Genomic DNA, 23888 nt, shown 5'->3' with positions numbered 1-23888 from the left:
GCTACTGGCGAGGAGCCGACGCGGGCGCTCAGGGGGCGGTGCTGGCGGAGGGGCCGGCGCAGCACCTCAGGGCCGCGGGAGCCGCCGGGCCCCTCCCGCCACGGCTGTCGCGTTCCCGTGACGTAGCGGCGCCGGCAGCCGCGGCCGCGCTGAGGGTCGGGAGCGGAGGGGCGGCCACGAGCTTCGCGCGGCGGCCGCCGGGGGATCCCGCAGGTAGCGAGGCTGCGGCGGGGCCGGGCGGGAGCGGATGGGGACGGCTGGGCTCCCCGACGGGCAGGGCGCTGCGCGGGGTGATGGCGACGCTCGCCGTGCGGCGGTGGGGTGGCGGGCTGCGCCCCGCGCCGCCGCAGCGGCTGTGCCCGCACGTCGGTGCTGCGCTGTGCTGCGCTGCCCGTGCTCCTGCCTGCGGGCGCGGCGGGTGCTGGGGGCGGCGGCTGGCGGGCAACCTCGGGAGTGCTCCCAAGGGCCTCGGGTCAGGCGGGCTTCTCTGCAGAACCAGGCTTCTGGAGTTAAGCATCGCTATAAAATGAGCTAGCGATCGAATCATCGCAGTGTTTTTATAGCTCGTGTTCTAAATACGTACTGGGTCAGGTTTTTTCATTCTCATTTGGGATCGGGACAGGCCTAATCGATGGCTGAGGCCAGTAGGATGAAATCTTGTTGAAGACCAAGTGCTGGGTCCTGCGTTCTGGCCGCAACAACCCCAGGCAGTGCCACAGGCTTGGGGCAGAGTGGCTGGAAAGCTGTGCAGGGGAGAAGGACCTGGGGGTGCTGGTCAGCACTCGGCTGAACACGAGCCAGCAGTGTGGCCAGGAAGGCCAGTGGCATCCTGGCTTGTATCAGAAATAGTGTTGCCAGCAGGAGCAGGGAAGTGATCGTCCCTCTGTATTCAGCTCTGGTGAGACTGCACCTCGAGTACTGTGTTCTGTTTTGGACCCCTTACTACAAGAAAGACATCAAGGCCCTTAAGCATGGTCAGAGAAGGGCAGTGAAGCTGGTGAGGGGTCTGGAGCACGAGTCTTATGAGGAGCAGCTGAGGGAACTGAGATTGTTTAGTCTGGAAAAGAGAAGGCTCAGGGGAGGCCTTACTGCTCTCTACTACTACTTGAAAGAAGGTTGTGGTGAGGTGGGAGTCGGCTTCTTTTCCTGGGTAACAGCAATAGCACAAGAGGGAATGACCTCAAGTTGCGACAGGGGAGGTTCAGGTTGGATGTCAGGAAAAATTTATTCTCCGAAAGAGTGGTCAGGCACTGGAACTTGTTGCTCAGGGAGGTGATGAAGTCACTGTCCCTGGAAGTGTTTGAGAATCATGTAGACGTTATACTTGGGGACACGGTTTAGTAGGCAGTATTGTTGGTAGGCGGGTGATTGGACTGGATGATCTTAGAGATCTTTTTCAACCTTAATTATTCTGTGACTGTGGGCTGCCTTGGTTTCAGTTAAAACATGCTTACAAATTTCTCATGTTTATGTCACAAACATCTCCTCTTTTTCCTGATATTTTCCAGATCTTCACATGAAACCAGAGACTCAGTGTCAAGCTAGTTGCTACAGCCTGACGGTTTGACTAGAAATGGAGAGCATTACACAGCTGTTCAATGACCTGTGTGAGGCACACCTGACGGGTTTGCCATGGAAGGTGCACCTGGGCAGGCGGAAGATCAGCAAGAGGAAGGCCAAGCAAAACCTGAAGAGGGTTGCATATAACACCCTGTTCATAAACCTTTTTCAAGATGAAGCTCGTAAGCTGCAATCAAATGTTTCCAGGCTTCCAGTGAAAAACAAGATTTTGATGCTGTCTTTCAACTTGAGAGTCGGTGGCCTAGGAGCTCAGGCAGATAGGCTGGAGAGTCTTGTGGAGGAGCTGGAAGCAGCTGAGGGCTTACCATTTACTGAAGTTAATGCTGTCCTGGATCTCTTGGTACAGCTTGCTGGAACAGGTCCTCCACAGCTCGTACCGCAAAAAAAGGACTATTTTCTGAACAACAAATATGTCGGGAGAAATGTCAAGTATCAGGGTTATGATTATTACGATGTCAGTGTGTTTGAAGCTGATATACAGTCTCTAATAACAAATGAAGAATGTCAGTTCAATGACACAATTCAGAAGACACTTCAGATAATGGAGGCTGCTCCTGGAACAGGACTCCCTGCCATAGGGCTGTTCTCACAGAACTATCCTGCTGGGGACAAGTTTGAGAGAGAAACACGCGTCTCGCTCTTTGGTGCTCTTGTCCATAGCCGTACTTATGACATGGACATCAAGTTGGATTTGCCACCAGTGCCTGACAACGCAGATTTGTCTGGACTTGCAATTAAAGTATGGTATCATTTATTTTGGACTCAGAGTCTATGCATGCTTTCAGTATGCCATTTTGAACTTGTTTTTGTGAACATAAGTAGTAATTTCATGTGTAATAGAAACTGTTGGAATTTAAGCTAGAGCAGGGATCCTTTGTTGCTTTTGTGCTGCAGAGACGTATGATTATGAAGGTGTTGGTCTTATCGTAGAACTGTATAAAGAAGTCATGGTGCTGGCTATAGGCTATATGAAGTTAAGCCATCAGCTGTATCTGTGCCTTTTCCACCCCAGTAATCTTTTGCTTACATTTTTGCCTGCTTTGTATATTGAACTTCTTTGCATTGTTGTTTGTTTGTTCAGCCTGACTGCATAAGCATTCCTGCCTGAATGTGTGTGCTTTGCTCTTCAGATTCTGTGTATTTTCCTTGTGACTTTTGTATCTTGAGCCATTTTTTTCAGTTATATTTTATCAAACCTCCTGTGTCCTGCTGTCCTTTTACCTTTGCAGTGTGTACAGTTTCTACTGTATCTTATACTGTCCAATCTATTGATTTTTGCTGTATTATATTCTCACAGAGGTACTAGGTAAATGCACTCGTGTGTTTTTTTTCTGTCTTTCTGTTACTGTTGGTAAGCTTTTTACTGTTTCTTTTTTTAATCCTCTGTTGTTCACTCTGCTTAACGTATGGATACCTCTTGCAATTCCCTTAACTCAAAGTCCTAATTGAAACTGGAATTCAGACATTAAAAAAGAAAAGCCCTGTACACGTATGGTTGTAAGTCTTAACTGAGAGGAGGCAGACGTTTTTTAGTAGGTGCTGTACTCTCCATCACACTGTAGGATTTGAGCTTTCTTGAAGAACGTGCTGTGTTTTTTTGTGGATGTCATTGTGTGATTGTCTTTTACTAAAATCGGGTACTGTTCTGCACGTACAACTCTTGTTGAGATTAGAGTGTGGCATATGCAGTGTTTGGACACTTGCAGGTTTACTGCATGTGAGTAAGCATAAAGGGAACAAACTATGTTAACAAAATTTGTACAGATCTGAAGGATCAAAATTAATAATCTTCTTAAAAGACATTCTGAACAGTGCCATTGTGTTAGTGTTACATGTCGCTGAATATCCAAGAGTTCAGATTCTCTGCTGAACTATCTTCTTACGAAGAAGTAAGTTTCAATTTTAACATCAACAAACTTAGTGTTATTATTTCAGTGCCGATTGACTTGTTTTGTATATAGGCATTGGTGCCTGTGGAAATGGAACAGATGAAGCAGTGTTTAAGGAGAACTTGCAGAGGAAAGGAGTGGGCACTGACTGAGTCATGTTGAATCCCTTGATCACAAATGATGGCAAAACGTCTTTATCAGCTTATGTTTCTCCAGTAATGTTTTCATATGCGAAGCTTGAACTGTTTCCGACAGGTTCCTCAAAGCATAGACCAGTCAGAAGATGAAGGATTCCAGTCGGCGTCCAATCTGACTCCTGATTCTCAGTCAGAGCCCAGCATGACTCCAGACATAGATCTGTGGGACGCAGTGCTTACGTATGGGCCGAGCAAACGAAGATGCTGGGAAAGAATTGGATAGTATGTGTCTGATGTTATTGGCAAACTTCCTGTGCATCGCATGCGAATGCATGAAGGTGCATTTCATCTTAGTTCTAAATGACCTCCGTGTAGGAGTTAAATATGCAGTAGGAAAACCGCATATTTAATACACAGAATTCAGTATTTGTATTAATGATTGAGAGCAAAAAAGATGATGCCGTTTCAGCAAACTAGTCTTCAGATTGCAGCTATTTCCTAGGAAGAATGAAAAATCACCTTTGTAAAAAACAAACAAAACAAAACAAAAAAAAAACCAGGGAGTTACGGCAACACTTTCTGCTCATGTAAAATGCAACATTTCCTAACCAATGTCTCCGTATGCACAATGCAATTTATTTCAATCTAAAATGATTGCATATTTTTAGTTTCAGAACAGAAAGTGCTGGAAGAATTAAACCCTTACCTCCCAGTACTGTGTTCCTTTTCCCTGGGTCTGTAACCCAAACAGAAATCATTAACTGATAGTTGGTGGTATTTGACTTGTAGCCCTTCCAGCTGTTGAAAGAGTTTCCTTTCCTGAAAGAATGCTCTAGACGGCCCTGTTAAAAGCTTCCCTGGTTCCTGAAATTGGAAGGAAAAAAAATGGCAATTCCTGCTGAGCAGCAGTGCGCCTGTTACTCAGTGAAACTTGTGTGTGTTTTCTGAGGGTCTAGTGATGCATCTGTCACGATGCCATGTGGTGTTGAAATTTTCAAGCCTGAGCTTAAGCTCATTTCTGTTCCCTGATTTCCCAAAACCGCTCTGGCTCTGCTCATAGTAAGAAAACAGTTTTTCTTCTTACCATTTATGTTTTAAGGATCTTAAAAGTCAAATGCAGACCATATACCTGAAGCTTTCCTGTAAGAAATGCTACCAGAACCCAGACCAGTTTGCAAGAATTGGATGGAAAGTTTGTTTTGGAGGGGATGGTAATCCCTGCTGGGGAGAGGTAAAATGTGTTTATACAAGTCATTTATAATTTGAGCCTATTGCTCTTGAATGTGTTAGAATATTAGTATTGCATTATCCTGGAAATCTAGTATGTATTGCCCTCACTTTCCTAAAATGGAAACTGCGGCAGTGAAAGCCACAGAAGAAAGTGGGATTTCTCTGGCAAAGCCTGTGTTCCTGAAGTGATGTTCAAATTACCTGCCAGTTTCTTTGTCATCCTGGGTTAGGGCTATGGTTTCATTGTCTGCATGCACAAACCCTTGAAAACTTAGCATTCTGTGCTCAGTACACCTTGCTGGCTGTGTAAAATTCCGAAATGCCTTTTTCTTTTTTTTTTTAGGAGATGTATTTATTTCTCATATAACCACCTTTCAATATTTTGTTTACTCCGGCAGCCCACCTGGTAAAAAAGAAGAGCCATACCTGACTGAGGCTGGCAGAGAAGCTTTTGACAAGTTTTACAAACTCCGAGAAGGGGAAATGCAGCTCTTCAGTAGTAGTGTACTTCAGCTTCCACAGCTTGTGCTGATGAAGGAACCTGAACTGGTGAAGGATGTCTTGAACGTCCTCATTGGTGTGGTATCTGCTACGTTTTCACTCAATCAGGTATGAAAGATATTTAACTGCAATTCTCAGTTGCGTTTTTTAAGATACCTCCTTTTTTAATACATCTATTTATTTTCAGATCTTGCAGTGGTGTTAAGAGGATGAGTGTGACCTAATTGCAATAATGTCCTATCTGTATGTTGCAATAATGACTTACTGCAAGATGCAGGGAACTAATATGTGTCAAAATAATTTGTGAAAATAAGCTTATGAATTACTGAAAATAGAAGTTTAAATAGTGTTGTAGACTGGGTTTTCATTAAAAAATTTGATAATTAATCTTATTCTATATATTTGAAAATACACTCATGACATTTTGCTGCAACTTAATATGCGTATTATATTTTCCTACGTACATAGTCCTGAGTTACCAGAGTATCTAAGCTGAAAATTGGTCTCTAAATGTTTGCTGTTTAAAATCAGAATGCAGCTGGGTAGTATTTGAAGCCTTTTTTTTTTTCCTTTCCCCGTTTCCTTTTAGGCTGCTCAAACTTTTATAATAAAGGAGGGGGTATACGTGTCTGGAACTTCACCAGAGACCATGCACAACCTGCTCTCGGAAGTTGCAGAGTATGGAACCTACTACACACGGCTCAGTCGTTTCTCTCTTCAGCCAGTCTTAGATTCGTCGTACAACAAAGGGCTTGTGTTTCAGGTAGCACCATTGTGTTAAATCGCTTACATTTAATGGGCCGGTTATTTTAGGTACAGGACGCAACTTAGATTTCATGTAAGGCAGGAATTTCTGCTTTCTCCAGAACTGCAAAGTATTTTCGATACAAATATTTATATTTACATATCCCAGCTCAGCAAGTAGCACCAGTACCACCACAAAGCCCTGTTTAAATTGGAGCTGTGTGTGCTTAGGGCTTGCCTGCACTGAAACAACAAATGAAAACTCTTCATTAAAACTGTGATTTGTTTCATTATGTGGCTTTGTTGAGATCTAAAGGGACAGAATTTAGTAACATTTATATGTTAAAATGTGTACATTTAAAATACAATAGCTTTCTTAATGCAGTGTGTGTGTGTATATATCTATATATATATATAACATACTGTATATGTTACATAGATACTGAAATAGAGAAACATGCTATTTAATAGCTTTAGTAGCTTTTTCTTAGTTCAGAATTAAGTGCACATTTTTCCTGTCAACCCTCTGTATGTTTTGCTGAGCTGTATGTACCTGCATGATGCCAGGTGAATTTGTCTCTTTCTCATGCATATAATTCTTTTAGGATTAATTATGAAAATACATGCCTTCTGAATATTTCGTTTGTAGTTATGTTAACAGAAATTGAATAAAAAACTCTTATTTGATTTTTAGTCATGCTAGAGAAAGTTAGACATTTTGTAGGAGTTTTTTCCTCTAATTTAGGCATGGAAGTAAGGAAGCAGGTTTCCCTGATTTCATAATGGAGCTGTTAGAGAATAAGAAGCTCCTCAGAAGGGCAAATCAAGGAAGATGAGCCAGGATGCTCTGAGTATGCCTGGGTACAGGCTCTGTGCATGGGATGTTGAAAGAGTATAAAGGAATCCCTTGGTTAATTGTATGCCTGAAGCTGTGTGGATTCTTACTTTCCTACACAAGGTCCTCTTACCTTTACATGCAAATTATTTTATTAAAGGTTTGTTTTCATGCTGGTGCAACTGATGTGAGATGCAAGTAGGCTATTAACAGCTTTACCAGTAAGGCTTTGTAAATATTTTCTGTTGATAATAGGCTTTCACAAGTGGTCTGAGAAAGTATCTTCAGTATTACCGAGCCTGCGTTTTGTCTACTCCTTCTACTTTAAGTCTTCTGACAATCAGCTTTCTCTTCAGGAAATTGGGTCGTCAGCTGAGGTAAGAGAATAACATTCAACATGAAAGCTTTCCATAGAACAAAACCTGCAGTTTGTTTTTTTTCTTTACACTATAGGAGAATATTAGACGGCAATTCTTACATAGTCTTTCAGTATTTTTCCTGCATTTTCACATAAAGATTTCTTTATAATCCCTATGGAAAGCATGTAAAGTCTTACATTCAGTTACTTTGTTATCCTTGTCATTCAGACCATACCATCGGGTTGTTGTATGGCTTTCGACTATAGCAAAGTTCGGATCACTGTGATCTCAGAGACTTCTGACTGAAATTCTTACATATGCTTTAATACTGTCTTTTAGATATCTGGCTGAACTTTGTGGCATAGGAACAACAGCACTGGGGATCAGTGGTGGAGCTGGTGCTTCATTTCCTACGGTGATAATGGATTTTTTGCTTTCATGTTTCAGTTACAGTTATAATATTTTTCAAAAATAGGCAGGATTTTACATAATGTATTTAGTCTTTATGCTACCAAAGAAATGACCTTGGACCTCTAGAGTGCATTTCACTGTAAAGATGTTTTTAGCAAGTGAAATTAATCCAACTCTCCAGTGATTATACAGTGAGAAGGAGATCACTAGCTCAGATAAAGTGATCTTAACTGCAGATATCTAAAGTAAGATGAATCGTGCCTTCTGTGTCTAGTGAAACATCTAAATGTACGTATTCATTAATTTGTATTATTGATGGTGAAGTGGGATTTGTCATCTAATATTATAATATTTTTCATTTTTTAGGGTGTGAAATTGCTTTCGTATCTATACAAAGAGGCCCTCAACAACTGTAGCAATGAGCATTATCCAGTCCTTCTGTCTTTGTTAAAGACAAGTTGTGAACCGTACACAAGGTGCGTTCGTACCTGTTCTCTGCACAGTTGTGTTTAAGCGCGATTTTGAATGAGGGGTTTAGTGAGTGACTGCTAATTGCTAACAACTCTGCTAACGTGACAATGACTTTTAACATTTTCAGAAAAGATTTAAGGTACAACTGTTTCTGCAAAATACATATTAAAATCCATTCGTTTTGCTGAATGCTTCTTTCCCTTTCTTTCCAGATCAGTAACAATGCATGGGTTTTACATAAAATCCTGAAACTGGCAAACCATGCCTTTCTTCTAGAGTTCTACGAACTAGGAAAGTTAATGCTTATTTCCACTGTGTTTATGGGCTTTTCAGTAAGCAATAATAATAATAATAACAATAATTTGTTGCAGATCTTTATCAAAACATCAGTCATCAGGGCCGCCGTGGAAGGAGGCGTCCATCATCTGGAGAAAGTGCTGTTAGCCTGAAAGAAATTAACTGATAAAAGTTGTTGCTTCAATAGATAATAGGAACACCGGTTCTAATGCATTAAAAGTTCTTAACTTTTATTTACAACCGCAAAATTAAACTGTGGTTCCTGTACTGAAGGTTTCCTGTTTGTTGCATTGAGGACACTTCTAGAAAAGGTGTTAGTATTGAAACTATTAAGAAAAAAGAAGACTGTCTTCAGGGTGCTCTGATCCTTTTTATCTGTAGGTTCAGATAATTGTATTTCTTTAAAGGCTTGAAATTACACAGAGGAAATATGTAAAAGTGTGAATAAGTATTCCAAAATATGTGTTCTCATTATTACATGTATATTAAAAAATGTCTCTAGATACAGAGAAGAAGTGTTGGTATTTATCTTTGTTTTATAGCCTGTCCATTTCTTCCTGCCAAAGTTATATGTGTCTCCTGCTTCTCTCTCCCTGCTCTTTTGATGTGACTGAAATGTTTCTAGAGATTTTTAATATTTCCTTAGTAAATTTATATGCAGAAATAAAAGGATTTTTTTAACTAGGACAATCTTTGATCTTAATAATCGGTGAAATGTGCTATGTAGAGTTGGTTTATTTTAAGAAAAATATCCTTAATTATCAGTGTGACAGCACTTAATTGCATGTTTTTATTTTTCCCATAGCTTGTGTGCTTTGATATTTTAAAGAATATACTGGCTGGTTGGTTGTGGTAAAGGTGAGAAGGCAAGAGGATTGATTTTTTGATTGATTGTTTAATTACATTTCTTTTAGATTTATCTATGATTGGGTATACAGTGGTGTATTCCGGGATGTTTACGGAGAGTTTATGATCCAGGTGAATGAGGATTATCTTTGTTTCAGAGGTACGGTATGCATATTGAGCGTTTCTGTTTTACCCAATTTGTGCTGTTAGTTCAATAATTAAAAATATATACTTTTTATTCTGGTGTGCAGATAAACATTATTGGACTCATGGTTACGTCTTGATTTCAAAGGAAGTAGAAGATTGTGTCCCTGTATTTCTTAAACACATTGCTAATGACGTATATATATGTGGGAAAACCATAAACCTGCTGAAATTGTGTTGTCCCAGGGTAAGTATCAGTTTGGTTCTTCCCTGTTAGAGTGAGAAAACCATGTCTCTTCAGTGTTGGTTTGCTATATTTTAGCAAGTGAACTCCTTTATTTGCAGCTGGCACTGCGTAAGCGGGAGGCTAATGCATGAAAGTCAGTTATTTGCTCTCAGATATTCTGGAACTGATTATCCACTCTACTGGCTAATATCTCAACTGTGGAAATACACATTTTTAACAGCATCAGATTTATTGTATACACAGTGCATGTGCTAGATTTCCTATTTTCCTTTCTGCTGAAAGCAGAAATGTTGTAGTCTTCCAAGCCAGTGCCTTCCATTTCTCACTCCAGATACCTTAGTTACTGGGTCTTGGCTCAGTTATGCACAGCTCTTGTATGTCAGCTCTACCACTGCCTTTCCAAGAAGAACTTAAATAGTTCCTCTTATTCTTATTTTGCAGGACAAGTGTTGTCCTTGGCAAGAAGGACTGGTTAAATCACTTTGTGTCTTCACACTATTCTGTGCATGTCTAACAGGGAAACAGCCACAGAATTGTCTGAAGTCTGTGGGCATTCTTCAGTAAAAAGTATTCTCTTTCTTTTTAAAGTCAGAGGTGTCCAGTCTTGCCAGAGCTGAGCAGCTCAATGCCAGATACGAGGCATAACCCTGGTATCTTAAACAAGATGACCCTCTGCTAGTTCTCCTCAATCTGCTCTGATAATCATTTTCAAACCACGACTCAGGTGTGCCAATAGTACTGGCACGTGAGTTCATAATCTTGCATTTTGCAATTTTTAACATGTAACACCAGTAAATTTCTCTCTGTCTTTCAGCATTATATATGTTGGTCGGATATACCCGTTCCCCGGATTTCCGTTATTTTTTCACTTGAGGAGCTGAAAGAAATAGAGAGAGATTGTGCAGTGTATGTAGGTCGAATGGAAAGAATTGCTCGGTACAGTTCTATAAGCAAGGAGGAAAAGGTAAATGGATGAAAGAGTAAAGAACTTCATGTTGGGATTTCTTTTTTTAAATACTTCATTTTTGCTGTAACTTTGAAAGAATTTGCATTGATGGTCAGAATTTTCTTATTGGCCAGTTGCTGTTTCACCTGTTGGTGCAGTGAATAGACTTTTAATACAACTTCTAAGACATTAGGCAGTGTGTTGTTATTTGCCAGCATTTTCTCATTTTAAAGGAGATTTGGACTTCCATCATAGTTCTTTGCAGCAAGAGATTTGCCTTGCTACTGAAAAGCACTGAGAAGATTTTAAATTAAATCATAGAATCATGGAATGGCCTGGGTTGAAAAGGACCTCAAAGATCATCGAGTTTCAACCCCCCTGCTGAGCGCAGGGTTGCCAGCCACTAGACCAGGCTGCCCAGAGCCACGTCCAGCCTGGCCTTGAACACCTCCAGGGATGGGGCATCCACAACTTCCCTGGGCAACCTGTTCCAGTGCGTCACCACCCTCTGTGTGAAAAACTTCCTCCTAATAGCTAACCTACATCTCCCCTGTCTCAGTTTAAGACCATTTCCCCTTGTCCTATCGCTATCCACCCTCGTGAACAATCGTTATTAATCGTAAACAATTCTTATTTAGCTAATGGAAGAAACTGATTAGGAATCAGAAAATGCTCTTTCTTATAATTTGCATGGCTAATTGTTTTGTCAGAATACTTTTAGTTCTGTCTCACACATTGCACGAATGCAGTATGTATATTGGACTGATGTGTTTTGATGTAAGGTCCAGAGTATGAGCAAGTTTGCAATAATAATTTTAACTTATTATAGACTTATAATTTAATTATTGTTTTATTCTTCTTTGCTTACTGTAATTGTGGGTTAATAACCATTTCATGGTTATTGTATGGTTACATGGATTAATAACCATGTGTACCTGTATTTTCAAGTCTAAAATAACAGGAATATTTCCACCTGTGTTTTGTTGGTTGATACTTTCAGGATTTGCGCATGGAAATAGCCAAGCAGGAATTAATCGTTCATGCTCGAGAGACTGCTAGCAAAGTACTAAAAGCCATTAATGGTGAGTTGTGATGGAGTTTGGTGTGTTTGTGTGTTCCACTGGGTTTGTTAGTGTAAGATAACAGTATCCTTATTGTAACACAGATCGACAGATGTCTGAACGAATGGCTTTAGATGCAAAGAAACGTGAACAGTTTCAGAAGTTGAAAGAGCAGTTTGCAAAAGACCAAGAGGTATTTCTGCGTTTATTTCTAAAGGCTAAGTGTATTTCTTACACAAATAATTGAAAGGCTATTTTGATTTGTTGTACTGAATTTGAGTGAGTTAATATATGCATGAAATGCCGATAGGAACTTTTTGCAGATGTGTGCATCCCAGCTAGTATTGAGAGTGGCTTTTAAAAGTTTTAAATATTTCTGCAGCGTCGCCTTGCTATAAAGCAAGAGGAGATTGATGATGATTTCAGCTATGCCCGAGAGCTCAGAGAAAGAGAAAAAAGACTGAAAGCTTTGGAGGAGGAACTAGAAAAAAAGGCAAGGTAAGTCTTTCTGAGTAGTCTCCCAAAGTTCATGGAGACCTCAGGAAAATATTTTATTTTGCCATTTATGGCATTAGCAGTTTTCAGACACTGCTCTACAGGGGTAATGTTCACAGCTGTAGGATGGGTGTAAGAATTTTTGGTGCTCTGTGAGCAAATGTGTGATTTAGGATTGCTTAGTGGTCCAGAAGCCTGGGATCCACTGATTTGTTCCCATTCTATCCAGTCTGTTTTCTGTTATGAGCAGAGTTTGAGTAAAAATGTTAGTCTTACAATTAAAATGTGAGCCCGTAGCAAAAATGGCCATATGTATGTCAAAGCAGAAATAAAAAGCACACAGGGCAGGTACAGTGATTATCAGTTAGTTGGCGTGCTTTTGTTATGTATCTGGTGGTATTTCATTTTCTTCTGTTACATTTAAAAATACTTAAAAAACGAGTGACATGCTAAGCATAGTTAGAGGAACGTATTAATTAAAACTGCAGTCCTATTTTCTCTACTTGTTATTTCACCGTAAACGAAGGCTCTGGTTTTTAATATTAAAAATGTACTTCTCAGTTCTGAAATGCAGAAAGATCTAATTCTTCAGAAGGGAAGAGGAAAAATCCCTCTGTGAAGATCTGTAACTCAGCTTTATTTTTACTTTCATTTAGGCAAGAGTTAATTGACCATTACAGCAAACTTTCTGATGATGCAGCCCGTAGGGAGCAAAGAGCTTTGTGGAAAATCCAGCGACACAAGTTGGAAACGGCTCGTCTTAAGTTTCTCTTTGAAGATCAGAAACGCATCGAGGTATTTTCTGAGAAGATTTAAATAAATGATCTTTAGAAAATCTAGTATTCAATACATTAAAGACTTTCGGTTTTGTCATTTTTGCTTACAGGAAATGCTTGAAAAACTTCCAGATGGAAGCTACAGGAGAAAATTGGATATTATTCCTTATAAACAGTGCCAGCTGGCTTTAGATAGAAACACTGCTGTGGAAGATCCACATTCGCAGGTGAGTTTATTTGCTTATGTAAACTCCAGGTAGATGTTCCAAGTTTCCTTAAGGCGAGTTCATTTCATAGTACAGTTCAGCAAATAGAAGGTTTGCTGTAGCAGCAGTGTGACTAGTTATCACATTATCTGTTAATTCATCTGAAAAACTGGGAAATTTGAAGTCTTACGTGTAACAACATGATGCCTTATTAAGTAGCTTGATTATGTGGCTAGCCATACAGTGTAATAATTATTTATTTTTAGGTGTTATCTATGAAACCTCTGCATTCTAATGAACGAGTTGGCAGAAAAGATTCTGAATCTGGACTGGAATATGTTACATCTACTGACAAAGCACTGGCTGTGCCACATCTGGCAAATACTAATGCTGACCAGCATTTTCAGCCTAAAACTGCAGGGTCTAAAGGCAGTCTACAGAGTTCAGAGCGAGCATGCAGCCCCCTGTGCAATGCTGATTCCTCTCCTGAATCCAGTGTGAACATAGAAGATTTCTTACCAAAGCCACAAGATGAACAACTTGTTGCCATAAGCTTACAAGGATCTCTGCTAGATGAAGCACTTCGAAATATTAACTCGGATCTGTCAGAGACTTCTCAAATAATTGAAAATCAGCCTGTATTGGAAGAAGGTAATACACTGTTACATCAGCAAAACGAGTATGATTTTAATACTGTTCTCAGGCCAACTGCTGCTTTGCAGGGGCACATTAGAGTTGGAGAAAATGTATTTGATGTGGAGCCAAGGAGGCCTCGGTGGAATATCCATGGGCATGCATCTGATGCCAACATTAGAGTGGGAGAATATGTGCCTGAGGTGGACACTTACCAGCCACGGTCAAGTCCTTATGGGCATTCTTCAGACTCCCATATAAAAATCAGCAGCTATACTTCAGAAGTTGAATCTACTCGACCCCGATGGAATATTCACGGACACGCTTCTGAAGCTCATATTAAAATTGGGGAATATGCTTCAGAGATAGAACCCTCAAGACCTAGGTGGAGCATTCATGGGCACGCTTCAGAAGCCAATATTAGGGTTGGTGAATATGTGTCAAACGTCGCTCCTGCAAGGCCTCGGTGGAACATCCATGGTCACGTGTCTGATGCCAATATTAAGATTGGTGAGAATGTGTCAGAGGTTGTCTCAGCTAGACCTCGCTGGAACATCCATGGGCATTCTTCACAGTCACACATCAAAATTGGAGAGCTAGTTTCAGATACGCAGCCTCTGAAATCTCGTTGGAGCCCGTTTGGTCATGCATCTCAGTCAAGCATCCAAATAGGGAAGTGGACTCCATCTACAGAAGATGATCCAATACCTCATCGTAAAGCCATTTCTGGTCCTTCATCTGATTCCACAGTTCAGACGCTTCTGTATAATGAAGAATTATCTCCTGCTGAGGAGAGTGGAAAGGAAACAAAACCATCACAAGCTAAGGAAAGCATTTCTCCACAGTCACTGTCACCTGACAGTGATCCTGTCTCTCCTGACACTAAGGATGACAAAAAGGAAAATACAGTGGAAGAGAAACAAGAAGGTAAAATAAAGTGAAGTTTATTCAGTCAGCATTTGTTTAAGAGATCTTTAAAGTCACTGTAAATGTTTATGTTCAAAATGGGTACTTATTTCTTAGTTCCTTATATAAGTTTTTAAATGCTGTTAGAATCCAGATTCAAGAATTCTACTTAGCCTTGTCTCCTATATACAAGAAACAGAGAATTTTTTTTTAAAAAAAGGGTGTTCTGAAACTTTGAAACAGGACCTCACGTGATCTTGAGTAGAGAACATGCACAAAGCTGCACATGTTGGACTTTGGGGAGGAACTGTTACTGGGGTGTTTGTTTCTGAGGCATTCTGTAAGCTTTAGGGAAATTTTGAACGACTTTGGGAACAGATCTGAAGTATGAAGTACTAAAATCGGGTCTGAGTAATTGCTGTCTTTAATAATTTACTTGTAATTGTAGTAATTGCAGATGAGGTTGACAAGGAGCCTCCTCCAGATTCATCGCAGAGCTTACAGGTAAGAAACAAACTGGTAGCGCAGAAGTCTTCCTCTTCCTTCAAAGAGTCAAGCGATCTGGTAATTAAGGTAGTAAGCATGGTAGCAAATCAGTCTGTGTTAATTTACTAATGTGTAATACTGAATTGTTTTTTACATGTCAGAAAAGAACTGACAGGTAAGCTGTGTTATTTTCAAATGGAACAACTAATCAATTGCCTGTAAGAACACGTGAAGTGTGAACAGCCAAAACCAGCAGCTGTCCTAAGAGCAATTTGTCCACACTTTTTCTTTTAGGCAGAAGAACCTGAAAAAGCAGTTCCACAGGATACTGTGCCCCAAGAAACTTTATTTTCTGAACCTAGTGCTTCCAAGACTGAGGATGAGGAAGGAGGAGAGGAAGATGCATGGAAGAAAGAACAAGCTTATTTGAAAGCATTATCGGATCAGTACTGTATCGAAAAATACCAAGATAGTTACGATTTGATGTGTGAGTAGAACACTTGGTGCAGCATGTCAAGAAGAAGGTGTAGCAAACTTGAACAAGAAAGCCGAGTGCTGGAAAAACTGAATTTTCAGTAAATTATCAATATTATGAACTGCAGTAGCTAAACAAATTACTTGTAGGCACAAAGATGAGAATTACACATTGACATTTTGATTTTCTGATGTAGAGGGGTTTGTAGAAGTTAACAAAGATAGATTATCAAATCGTTTAAGTATCATAACTCACAATGTCTATGTCCTTATAATTTAGCAGAACTACCGGTTTCCCACCTCTTGCACCATGTGATACCGAGATCATACACTTTTCCTGTGGATCCTATGGTACAGTCAGCAACAGATGAAACAGCTGTACAACTGAGTGAGCTCTTATCTCTGCCCGTGCTGATGAAACGTTCTATTACTGCTCCACTGGTATCTCAGTGAGTACTTACTGGAAATAATGTAATTGGTGTTATACCAATTAATGTGGTGTCCTTCGTTTGTTCTGTTCTGGGACGAGAGCTGCACGTAGATGCGTGCTTCTGAATTTTAGTGCAGAAGTGGTCGGGTGGCTGGTTTATTACAAACTAAAAAGTTCAGATTTACATGATAAATAGTAACTTACGCGTACATTTCTATGTGCAAATGACAAAACTGAAGGTCTGTCTGGAATCCAGGGGCTTAGAGGGAAGAATTTGCTCTCACGTTCCTGAATTTCACAACAGTGTTTCACACCACTGGTTTCGTTGTTCTTGTAAGCAGGTGTGTTTTGTGTAAGATTTGTGCTTTCTTTGCTACGTGAAAGATGAGGGGGGGGAAAAAAAAAAGAAAATCTTTTGATTGTATGAAAGCTCATGCATGTTCAGCAGAATATATTTTGTTTCTATGGGAACTCTATTGTCTTCAAGGCTGATTTGAAGTTTACTGGAGTCTGTTCTTGTTGCTGTTGGAATACTAAGGGAACCCACGTATGTGTGGGGCCATTTTATTAGTATATCTAAGGGTATGTTAAACAAAAGTTTGTTAATGTGTAAAAGATCAGCTTCTATCATGAAAACAGTTATTCGCAGATAGATTGAAATGCTTCCTATTTTAGACTCTTCTTTCTTGCAAATTTGGATTTCCACTTACTAACTCTGCGTATGCTATATTTTAAGCTCAATGTGGATACTACTAATTACCCACCTTAGTTTTAAACATCCACACTGTCCACCAGAGTTGTGTACATGGATGCGTGTATTCAGCAAAGCAGAGTATGTACGCCTGAGCTGTGTCCTGGCAGAATTAGCTTATCCCTAATACACAAATTACAGTATTTAAAGCTAGCTTGAGTAGTTGCACTAAACAACAGACTGTACTGTAGACTTGCCTTCATGGCCTGGTGTCAGAGCTGTACCAGTTAGGATATTCTCAGGGATGTAAGTGTCTTTCTTGATCTGTTTGTTTAGGTGATGATAGAAATAAGTCCGAAGACTGCTGATAAAATGTTGCTACAGGTTCAGCAGCCTGTTGTATGTGTAGCCAGCCTTAAAATACTTTTGCAATACTGTTCAAAACCCAGTTCTCTGAGGTGGTAGGTTTTAGTTCTGGCATATTCTGAGTGAAGATTTTTCAGCATAAGCTTTATCTCATTTTCTTTTGCTTATGTGGATATCATCCTGCCTTGGATATCGAAGTACTGAAGCATTAACCTGATGTAGCCGCAGCTGAATATTAATGTTAAGAAGGAGATCCTTGTAAGAATAATACCTTTTCTGTGTTTTTCTTTTAGTGTTTCTCTTGTGAACAAAGCAATAGTTGATTACTACTTCGTGGAACTGAATGTAGAGAAGCATTTTGAAGCACTCAGACACTTCTTATTAATGGAAGATGGGGAGTTTGCTCAGTCACTCAGTGACCTATTGTTTGAGAAGGTATTTGCTGCGTCTTCTTAGCCTTTGGTTTTTGGTTATCTGTTTTAGCTTGACACCTGTGAGTGAATTTGGAGGGGAAAAAAGGGAATGGTGAATTAGAATCCTAGCTTGTGCTGTTTTCCTCTTTGCTGTGTCAAGAAGCAAGGAACTCTGTTAAGCTTGTAAGGACCGAGGCAAAAGAAGGTCTTTGCTCAGAAGGGATGCCCACGTCCAAGGAAATCCCAAGGAAGAGAGCAGTATTTCTTGCAGCTAATCCCAGCAATAGAGTACTTGATACACGGAGAGTAATAATTTCTAACTTCAACAGATCAGCAGCTAAGGAAGGGAATTCCACTTTTTCCGCTGGAAGAGTCTGTTGCCACTTGAGATCCAGTGCAAAGGCCTGTGTTGTAAAATACCAGCTCCTACCCCAGACATCCTTTACCTTGATGCTGTGGACAGTAAATAGTTCAGAAGTTTCTTCATAACCTCCCTACTGTAGAAGTAAAAACTTCCAGTGAGAATGGTGGGGCAAAGCAGGGCAGTCACCACTTTGCCACTGTGCTTTAATTCACCTTTTTTCAGGAGCCAACTCTTTTAATTAATAGTGTGCAATTAGAGTTTCTTTTTCCCATAGCTTGGATCGGGACAGACGCCTGGTGAATTGCTGAATCCGCTGGTTCTTAATTCTATCCTAAACAAAGCATTACAATACAGTCTTCATGGTGACACCCAGCTTGCTTCCAATCTTTCTTTTGCCCTCAAGTACCTTCCAGAAGTGTTCAAGCCCAATGCACCTGATGCTCTGAGTTGCTTAGAGCTGAGGTACAAGGTAAGAAAGTATGTATAAAAGTAGTAGTACTAAGTATAGCATGGTTCTTGTGTACTGTGGTAGACTGAGCATCTTAATAATGGAATACCTTTAAGAATGGAGTGAAAAACTGTGTAATTGAATTTACAGGATTTACCTACTCTGGCCATTCCATTCCATTATTAAAATATTTACATCAATTTATAGGTCTCTGAAATACTTATATCTGAAATATTCTAATAATTTCTAACACAAAAATGCGGTATGATCAGTGCTCGGTTATTTCATTTAGGTTGACTGGCCTCTGAATATTGTCATAACAGAGAGCTGCATGAATAAGTACAACAAGATCTTCTCCTTTTTGCTCCAGTTGAAGCACATGGTGTGGACTCTCAAGGATGTGTGGTTTCACTTAAAACGCACCGGTAAGTATAACGTGTGAACTAGGGGGTACGCTGTTCAAAACGCGCTTAGCACCCTGTGCTAGTCACAATCACAGAATTGCTGGGGCTGGAAGGGACCCCAAGAGATCATCGAGTCCAACCCGCCTGCCAAAGCAGGCTCCCTCCAGCAGGCTGCACAGGTAGGCGTCCAGATGGGTCTTGAATATCTCCAGAGAAGGAGACTCCACAACCTCAAGTTGTCAATTATAAATGTGACTTAAGGCAGTCACATCAAGCTTCAAAAGTCACAGTATCTTCAAGAAATTTCCCTAGCATTTTAAACAGGTCTTACTAATAGAATCATTCATTCCTTTACAAATCCTGGTTTAGACAGTCCCACTGGGTTCTACTGATAGTATATTTCTGTTTTTCTTTTCAGCTTTAGTGAGTCATGCGTCAAATTCTGTTCAGTTTCGACAGCTCCAGCTGTATAAACACGAAATGCAGCATTTTGTGAAAGTTATTCAAGGTTACATTGCTAATCAGATTCTCCATGTTACGTGGTGCGAATTTGGAAACAAACTGTCTTCTGTGGGCAATTTGGAAGAAATTCACAGAACACATGCTGAATACCTCAACAAAGCAATTTTCAGGCAAGCTAGCATGCTTATATTTATTTCATATATTTAAGTTCATGGAGCTGCCGGTCTACCCGTCTGTTTGGCTTAACATATGTGTGCAGAACTGACTTCTCCTTAACCATAAGCACCGCTATGTAATTCTCATATGTGAAAGTGCCTAGAGTCAAATGTTCTTTTAAAGGGAAATAAACATCGTGGCACATAGCAAGAGCCGTACTTTCCCCAGCTACCCATCTCCTTATTCCCCCAGACTCCCTGGATTTGCTTCCCGCTCTTGTTCGCTCTGCCTCTGTGAGCCTCAGGCCCCCCTGGGCTGGACAGCTCTAACCCGAAGACTGCGGGCACTCCTGCCCCAATTGACCCCATCCTTGTCATAGTCTCTGTTAATGAGCGTTGTTTTCATTCTGCACGAGTAGCGTGCACAAGTAATCCTGGCTCAAGAATGTGAAATGCTTGTTCTGTACATTTTGTGTGCCCCTCGTACTGCGCGGTGCTCAGGACTAGGCTGTGGAGGAACAAATGTGTGACGTGATGCCTCCGTCCAGATACATGTCTTTTGGGAATCTTGTACTTTTAGCCTTTTGCTTACTTTATATGGGGAAGGGTGGTGGTGGGAATAAGAGGAGAGCAGCTGGAGTTCATTTGATTTCTTCTTAAAGTGTATACACTGAAATGATAGTGGGTAGATGGAAAAGAGATGGAAAGAGCAGAAATTATAAAATCACCGTTACAGTTGACTGCAGACTTGTGGATTTTTTTGTTATTATTTAAAGCAACTAAAAAGGAAACCTAAAGGATTGTCACCCCGTTTTTGTGTTCTTCTTCCTACAAACCACAAATAACATCAACTACGTTTTTAACATTATTACTGTTTAATAGGGGTCTGTTGACTGAGAAGGCTGCCCCAGTGATGAACATCATACACAGCATCTTCAGCCTCATCTTGAAGTTCCGCAGCCAGCTGATCTCTCAGTCGTGGAGCTTTGATGCTGGGAAGCAAATGGCTGTTCATCCCAACTTCGGTTTGATGCAGCAGTCGTACAATACTTTCAAGTATTACTCTCACTTCTTATTCAAAGGTAAGAAAATGCATAAATTCTGGGGTGGTGATAGAACAAAACATTCAACTGACAACTGAAAAAATCATAAAGAGGTTCTGGAATTACAGTACAGATGCGTGTACTTATTGTGTGTTAGAACATGTAGTTCTCAAATACAAACTGCATTACCTTGTTCTGCAAAGACTAGATCATCTTGGTGATCTCTTCCAGCCTTAATGATTCAGTGATTCTAATTAAAACATGCACATGAGAAGTCTTAACAGATATCCCCAAACCTAACATAAATCTTAGCTAATTTCCAAAATGAAGATTTAGTATTTAGCTCTCTATGTATGTGCTTATATTTTTCTTTTCTCTGCAATTGACTTCTGGAACTTTTTATTGGCAACAATGAGAGATAGTTACATCTAAAATTAACTCGAAGCTTTCTCAGTCTGACCTAGCTGAATGTTCCCATTGCTGTGTCGTTTGAAAATTCTAATTCCAGTGTTAGGCTGAGGCTCAGAGAGAGTCTCCTGGCACTACCTGGAGCTTGCAGCCAGTTTGCCAGGCAAGTGTTTTTCAGCTGCACGGATCATTTGGCAAATGTTCTATCCTTTAACATTATAAAATTTCTTCTTGCTATCAGCTGAGCCTATCATGTCAAGAAACGGTTGAGCCGTCTTTCTTTTCCATTTCTCCTTCAGGCCTTGCTTGTATTTTTCCCCTGAATACAAAGGTAGTTCATGGGGTTTGGTTGGTGGGTTTTTTTCCAGAAACCCTTTAGTTCCTGAAGGAAGCACAACTGTTTTCCTTAGATCTATTTTGCTAGAATAATTTCTAGTCAGATTATATTCTTTGGGAAATGAGCTGCCCTTTTTATTCTTTAAGGCTATCCAAAAATGGTGTCAAAGGACCAAAAACAGATATTTCAGGATGAGTTAGAATGGCTGCTTCCAAATTCTACAGGAAGTCAGAACACCTCTGGGAACCACCTAAGCCCATACTACGAGATCTATGATTGCTTCATGGACAGAGATTAATAAACCATTCCGTAAGGAAATTTGCTGAGTGACCCAGTTCCTTCCACCCTCTTTATTAAGCACTCCAAAACAAATCTGTGCTTGTTCATCTACACGTGTTCCTTCAGTCACTGTGTATTGTAAAAGACTCTTTCACAATGTGTTGATCTAGTATCCATTGAAAGCCAATACAAAGTAGTCTGGACTTCAATGGCTTTGGTGCAGGCCCGACTTCTAACTGTCCACCTTCCCTTCCTCCTTGCATGTTACTGCTGCTTGCTGATTCCCTTTCTGTAAGTGCATGGGAGAGCTTAGGGAGTTTCTGTTGCCTTTTCTCCTCTGTTCATAAGGATATGTAGAGTAAGAAGTCAGCTTGTTTATTCGTAGAGCTTGAAGGGTTTGTCCTAGGAGTTTCTCTGATTTCCTCTCTCAGAATGGACTTAGCTCAAGAGAACTTCTTCTGCAGAGCTTCTTCTTCCACAGAGGTCACCAGCAGGCCTAAGCACGCTGCCTGGTCAGCTGGCATTACAGTAAGAAAGCAGCCTGGGGAAAGCATAATACAGTTTCACTTGGAACTTGCATCTAATTTGCAATTCTTTATAATTCCAGAGAGAGTGATTGGACCTTTCTTATACGAAATTGCATGTCTGTATCCATTGTCCTCAGCTTTCTACAATAGGCTGGTTTTGGTGCTTTTTTTTCCCCTAAATTAAAATGCAGATAGTGACTGACTTTAGAATATTAATCTCAGTTGAAGCTTATTTTGTCTTCTGTTTTTCTTGCAGTGGTGACAAAGCTTGTAAATAGAGGATACCAGCCACATTTGGAAGACTTCCTACTGCGAATCAACTTTAATAACTACTACAAGGATAACTGAGACCTACAGCATAAAGGTCACTAATAGCATGGTAAAGCAGAAACAGATAAACCTGTATGCTTATAATTCATAGAAGCTTATGCAAATGCCATGCAAGAGGCATTTATGTCAATTAAAAAATATCCCATCCTCTAATAGCTTGAAGAATATAGCCATCACATAGAGAGAATGATGCGTCTTAAAACCTATAGCAGCTTCCTCTTGTTTCATCTGCGGAGAACTGATGTTGTCATTAGCGCAAAGATAGAGGAGTGCCCAGTCCTAACAGGGGAGAGAGTGCAAAACTGTATATCTGTGAATGTGTAAATGTTGTATTTTCAGTGATGTGAATTTCCTCCCATGTAAATACATACATGTGAAATAAAAGATAATCATTTTTGTAATTATATTTATGGTTGTTTTTTTTTTCCCTGAAATGGAAATGAAGTATTAGAGTCAGAATACATCAACTGTGAAGCTGACCTGCTCCTGTCCTTGTTCCACGTCACTATAAAGGACCATATTACACAGTTCTAACAGATCTATTCCGTTGATCTGTGCTTAATTTGACTCCTTTCCTCCTGCTTTGCAGAAGAAGATATCCAAACGGCAGGTGGCTTGCAGATTGAGCTGCTTTGTTGCACGGGCAGGCAGAGAGCTGTTGTTTACGTGATGTGCTTGTGCAGAACTAAGCTACAAGTCTGCGTGCGTCTGTTTGCCTCCTGCTGGGACCGTTGTCCTGACGCACAGCTGTCGCTAGAGAGCAGCCAAGCGGCTTCCAGCTCCCAGCTGGGACCTCAGAGCTCCTCAGCACAGCGCAGTTACAGGTGGCTTCCAAAGGAGCTCTGTGTGATGAAGGGAAATGAGAGGAAAATGCGCAAGAGCTGAAACATAGAGACGTCTCAAAGCAAGGCACAAGTACCCCTCATCTTTTTCCTACTGCTTGCCTCCTCTCCCTGTCCTTGCCTCCAGCTCTGTAATACTGTCTGTATCCAAATTAGTACTTTTTGATCCAACTTCTGAAAAAAGGATCTAACAGCAAAAAGTTGGGCCTTTAGGTGCAGTCTTACAAAAAGAAAAGAACAAGAACAGAAGTGATTGTGGGTCAACCCCTGGCCTGCAGCAAAGCACTCGCACAGCTGCTCACTTACCCCGCTGCCACCACAGCACAGGTTGGGGTGGAAGGAGCCCTGAAGACCATCCAGTGCCACCCATGCAGTGAGCAGAGCACCTTCCACCAGATGAGGCTGCCCCAAGCCCCTCCAGCCTGGCCTTGAGCACCTCCAGGGATGGGGCACAGCGCAAGCTGGACAGCAAAGGGGAAAAGCAGAAATGAGGGCCCAGGAGGAGGGAAATGCTGCAGGAGCAGCTGCTCCTCACCTCCCACTAGCAGAGCAGAGCCCAGCCACCGCGAGAACGGCTCCCTTGGAGAAACCCTGCATTTCTACGGCTGAGTAGGGTGATACAAGGCAGAGAGGAGCCCTCTGGGCACTTTAGTGCAGCTGTTTCCCCCCTGCTGCTCAGCCTGGGGATGTGGCAGAGCAAGAAGAGAAGGCCTT

General features: G+C 40.9%; 1 protein-coding gene across 1 annotated transcript; it reads left to right on the top strand.

Moving 5' to 3' along the window:
- On the top strand, positions 57 to 22738 carry TUBGCP6 (tubulin gamma complex associated protein 6). Its single transcript, XM_021384746.1, has 26 exons — positions 57 to 213; positions 1509 to 2320; positions 3726 to 3889; positions 5236 to 5446; positions 5928 to 6101; positions 7173 to 7294; positions 7616 to 7691; positions 8054 to 8163; positions 9370 to 9461; positions 9553 to 9692; positions 10507 to 10656; positions 11639 to 11720; positions 11804 to 11892; positions 12082 to 12197; positions 12851 to 12989; positions 13081 to 13197; positions 13443 to 14736; positions 15164 to 15219; positions 15496 to 15688; positions 15956 to 16124; positions 17456 to 17597; positions 18214 to 18408; positions 18680 to 18812; positions 19210 to 19423; positions 20291 to 20490; positions 22259 to 22738. Exons 2-26 carry the CDS (start codon positions 1574 to 1576, stop codon positions 22348 to 22350), a joined length of 5217 nt encoding a protein of 1738 aa, XP_021240421.1. The 5' UTR covers positions 57 to 213; positions 1509 to 1573; the 3' UTR covers positions 22351 to 22738.

Source organism: Numida meleagris, chromosome 1, assembly GCF_002078875.1.
Source record: "Numida meleagris isolate 19003 breed g44 Domestic line chromosome 1, NumMel1.0, whole genome shotgun sequence".
In the NCBI taxonomy this organism is placed as follows: domain Eukaryota; kingdom Metazoa; phylum Chordata; class Aves; order Galliformes; family Numididae; genus Numida; species Numida meleagris.
Note: the sequence above shows the minus strand (reverse complement) of the source record. Positions and strands in the feature narration are given on the sequence as shown.

Bases quoted from the DNA above. Each gene is read 5' to 3' on its own strand.
- TUBGCP6 (XM_021384746.1), top strand. From the start codon at position 1,574: ATGGAGAGCATTACACAGCTGTTCAATGACCTGTGTGAGGCACACCTG. The intron at 16,125-17,455 runs GTGAGTACTTAC...TTTTTCTTTTAG, and splicing joins ACTGCTCCACTGGTATCTCA to TGTTTCTCTTGTGAACAAAG. The intron at 17,598-18,213 runs GTATTTGCTGCG...TTTTTCCCATAG, and splicing joins GTGACCTATTGTTTGAGAAG to CTTGGATCGGGACAGACGCC.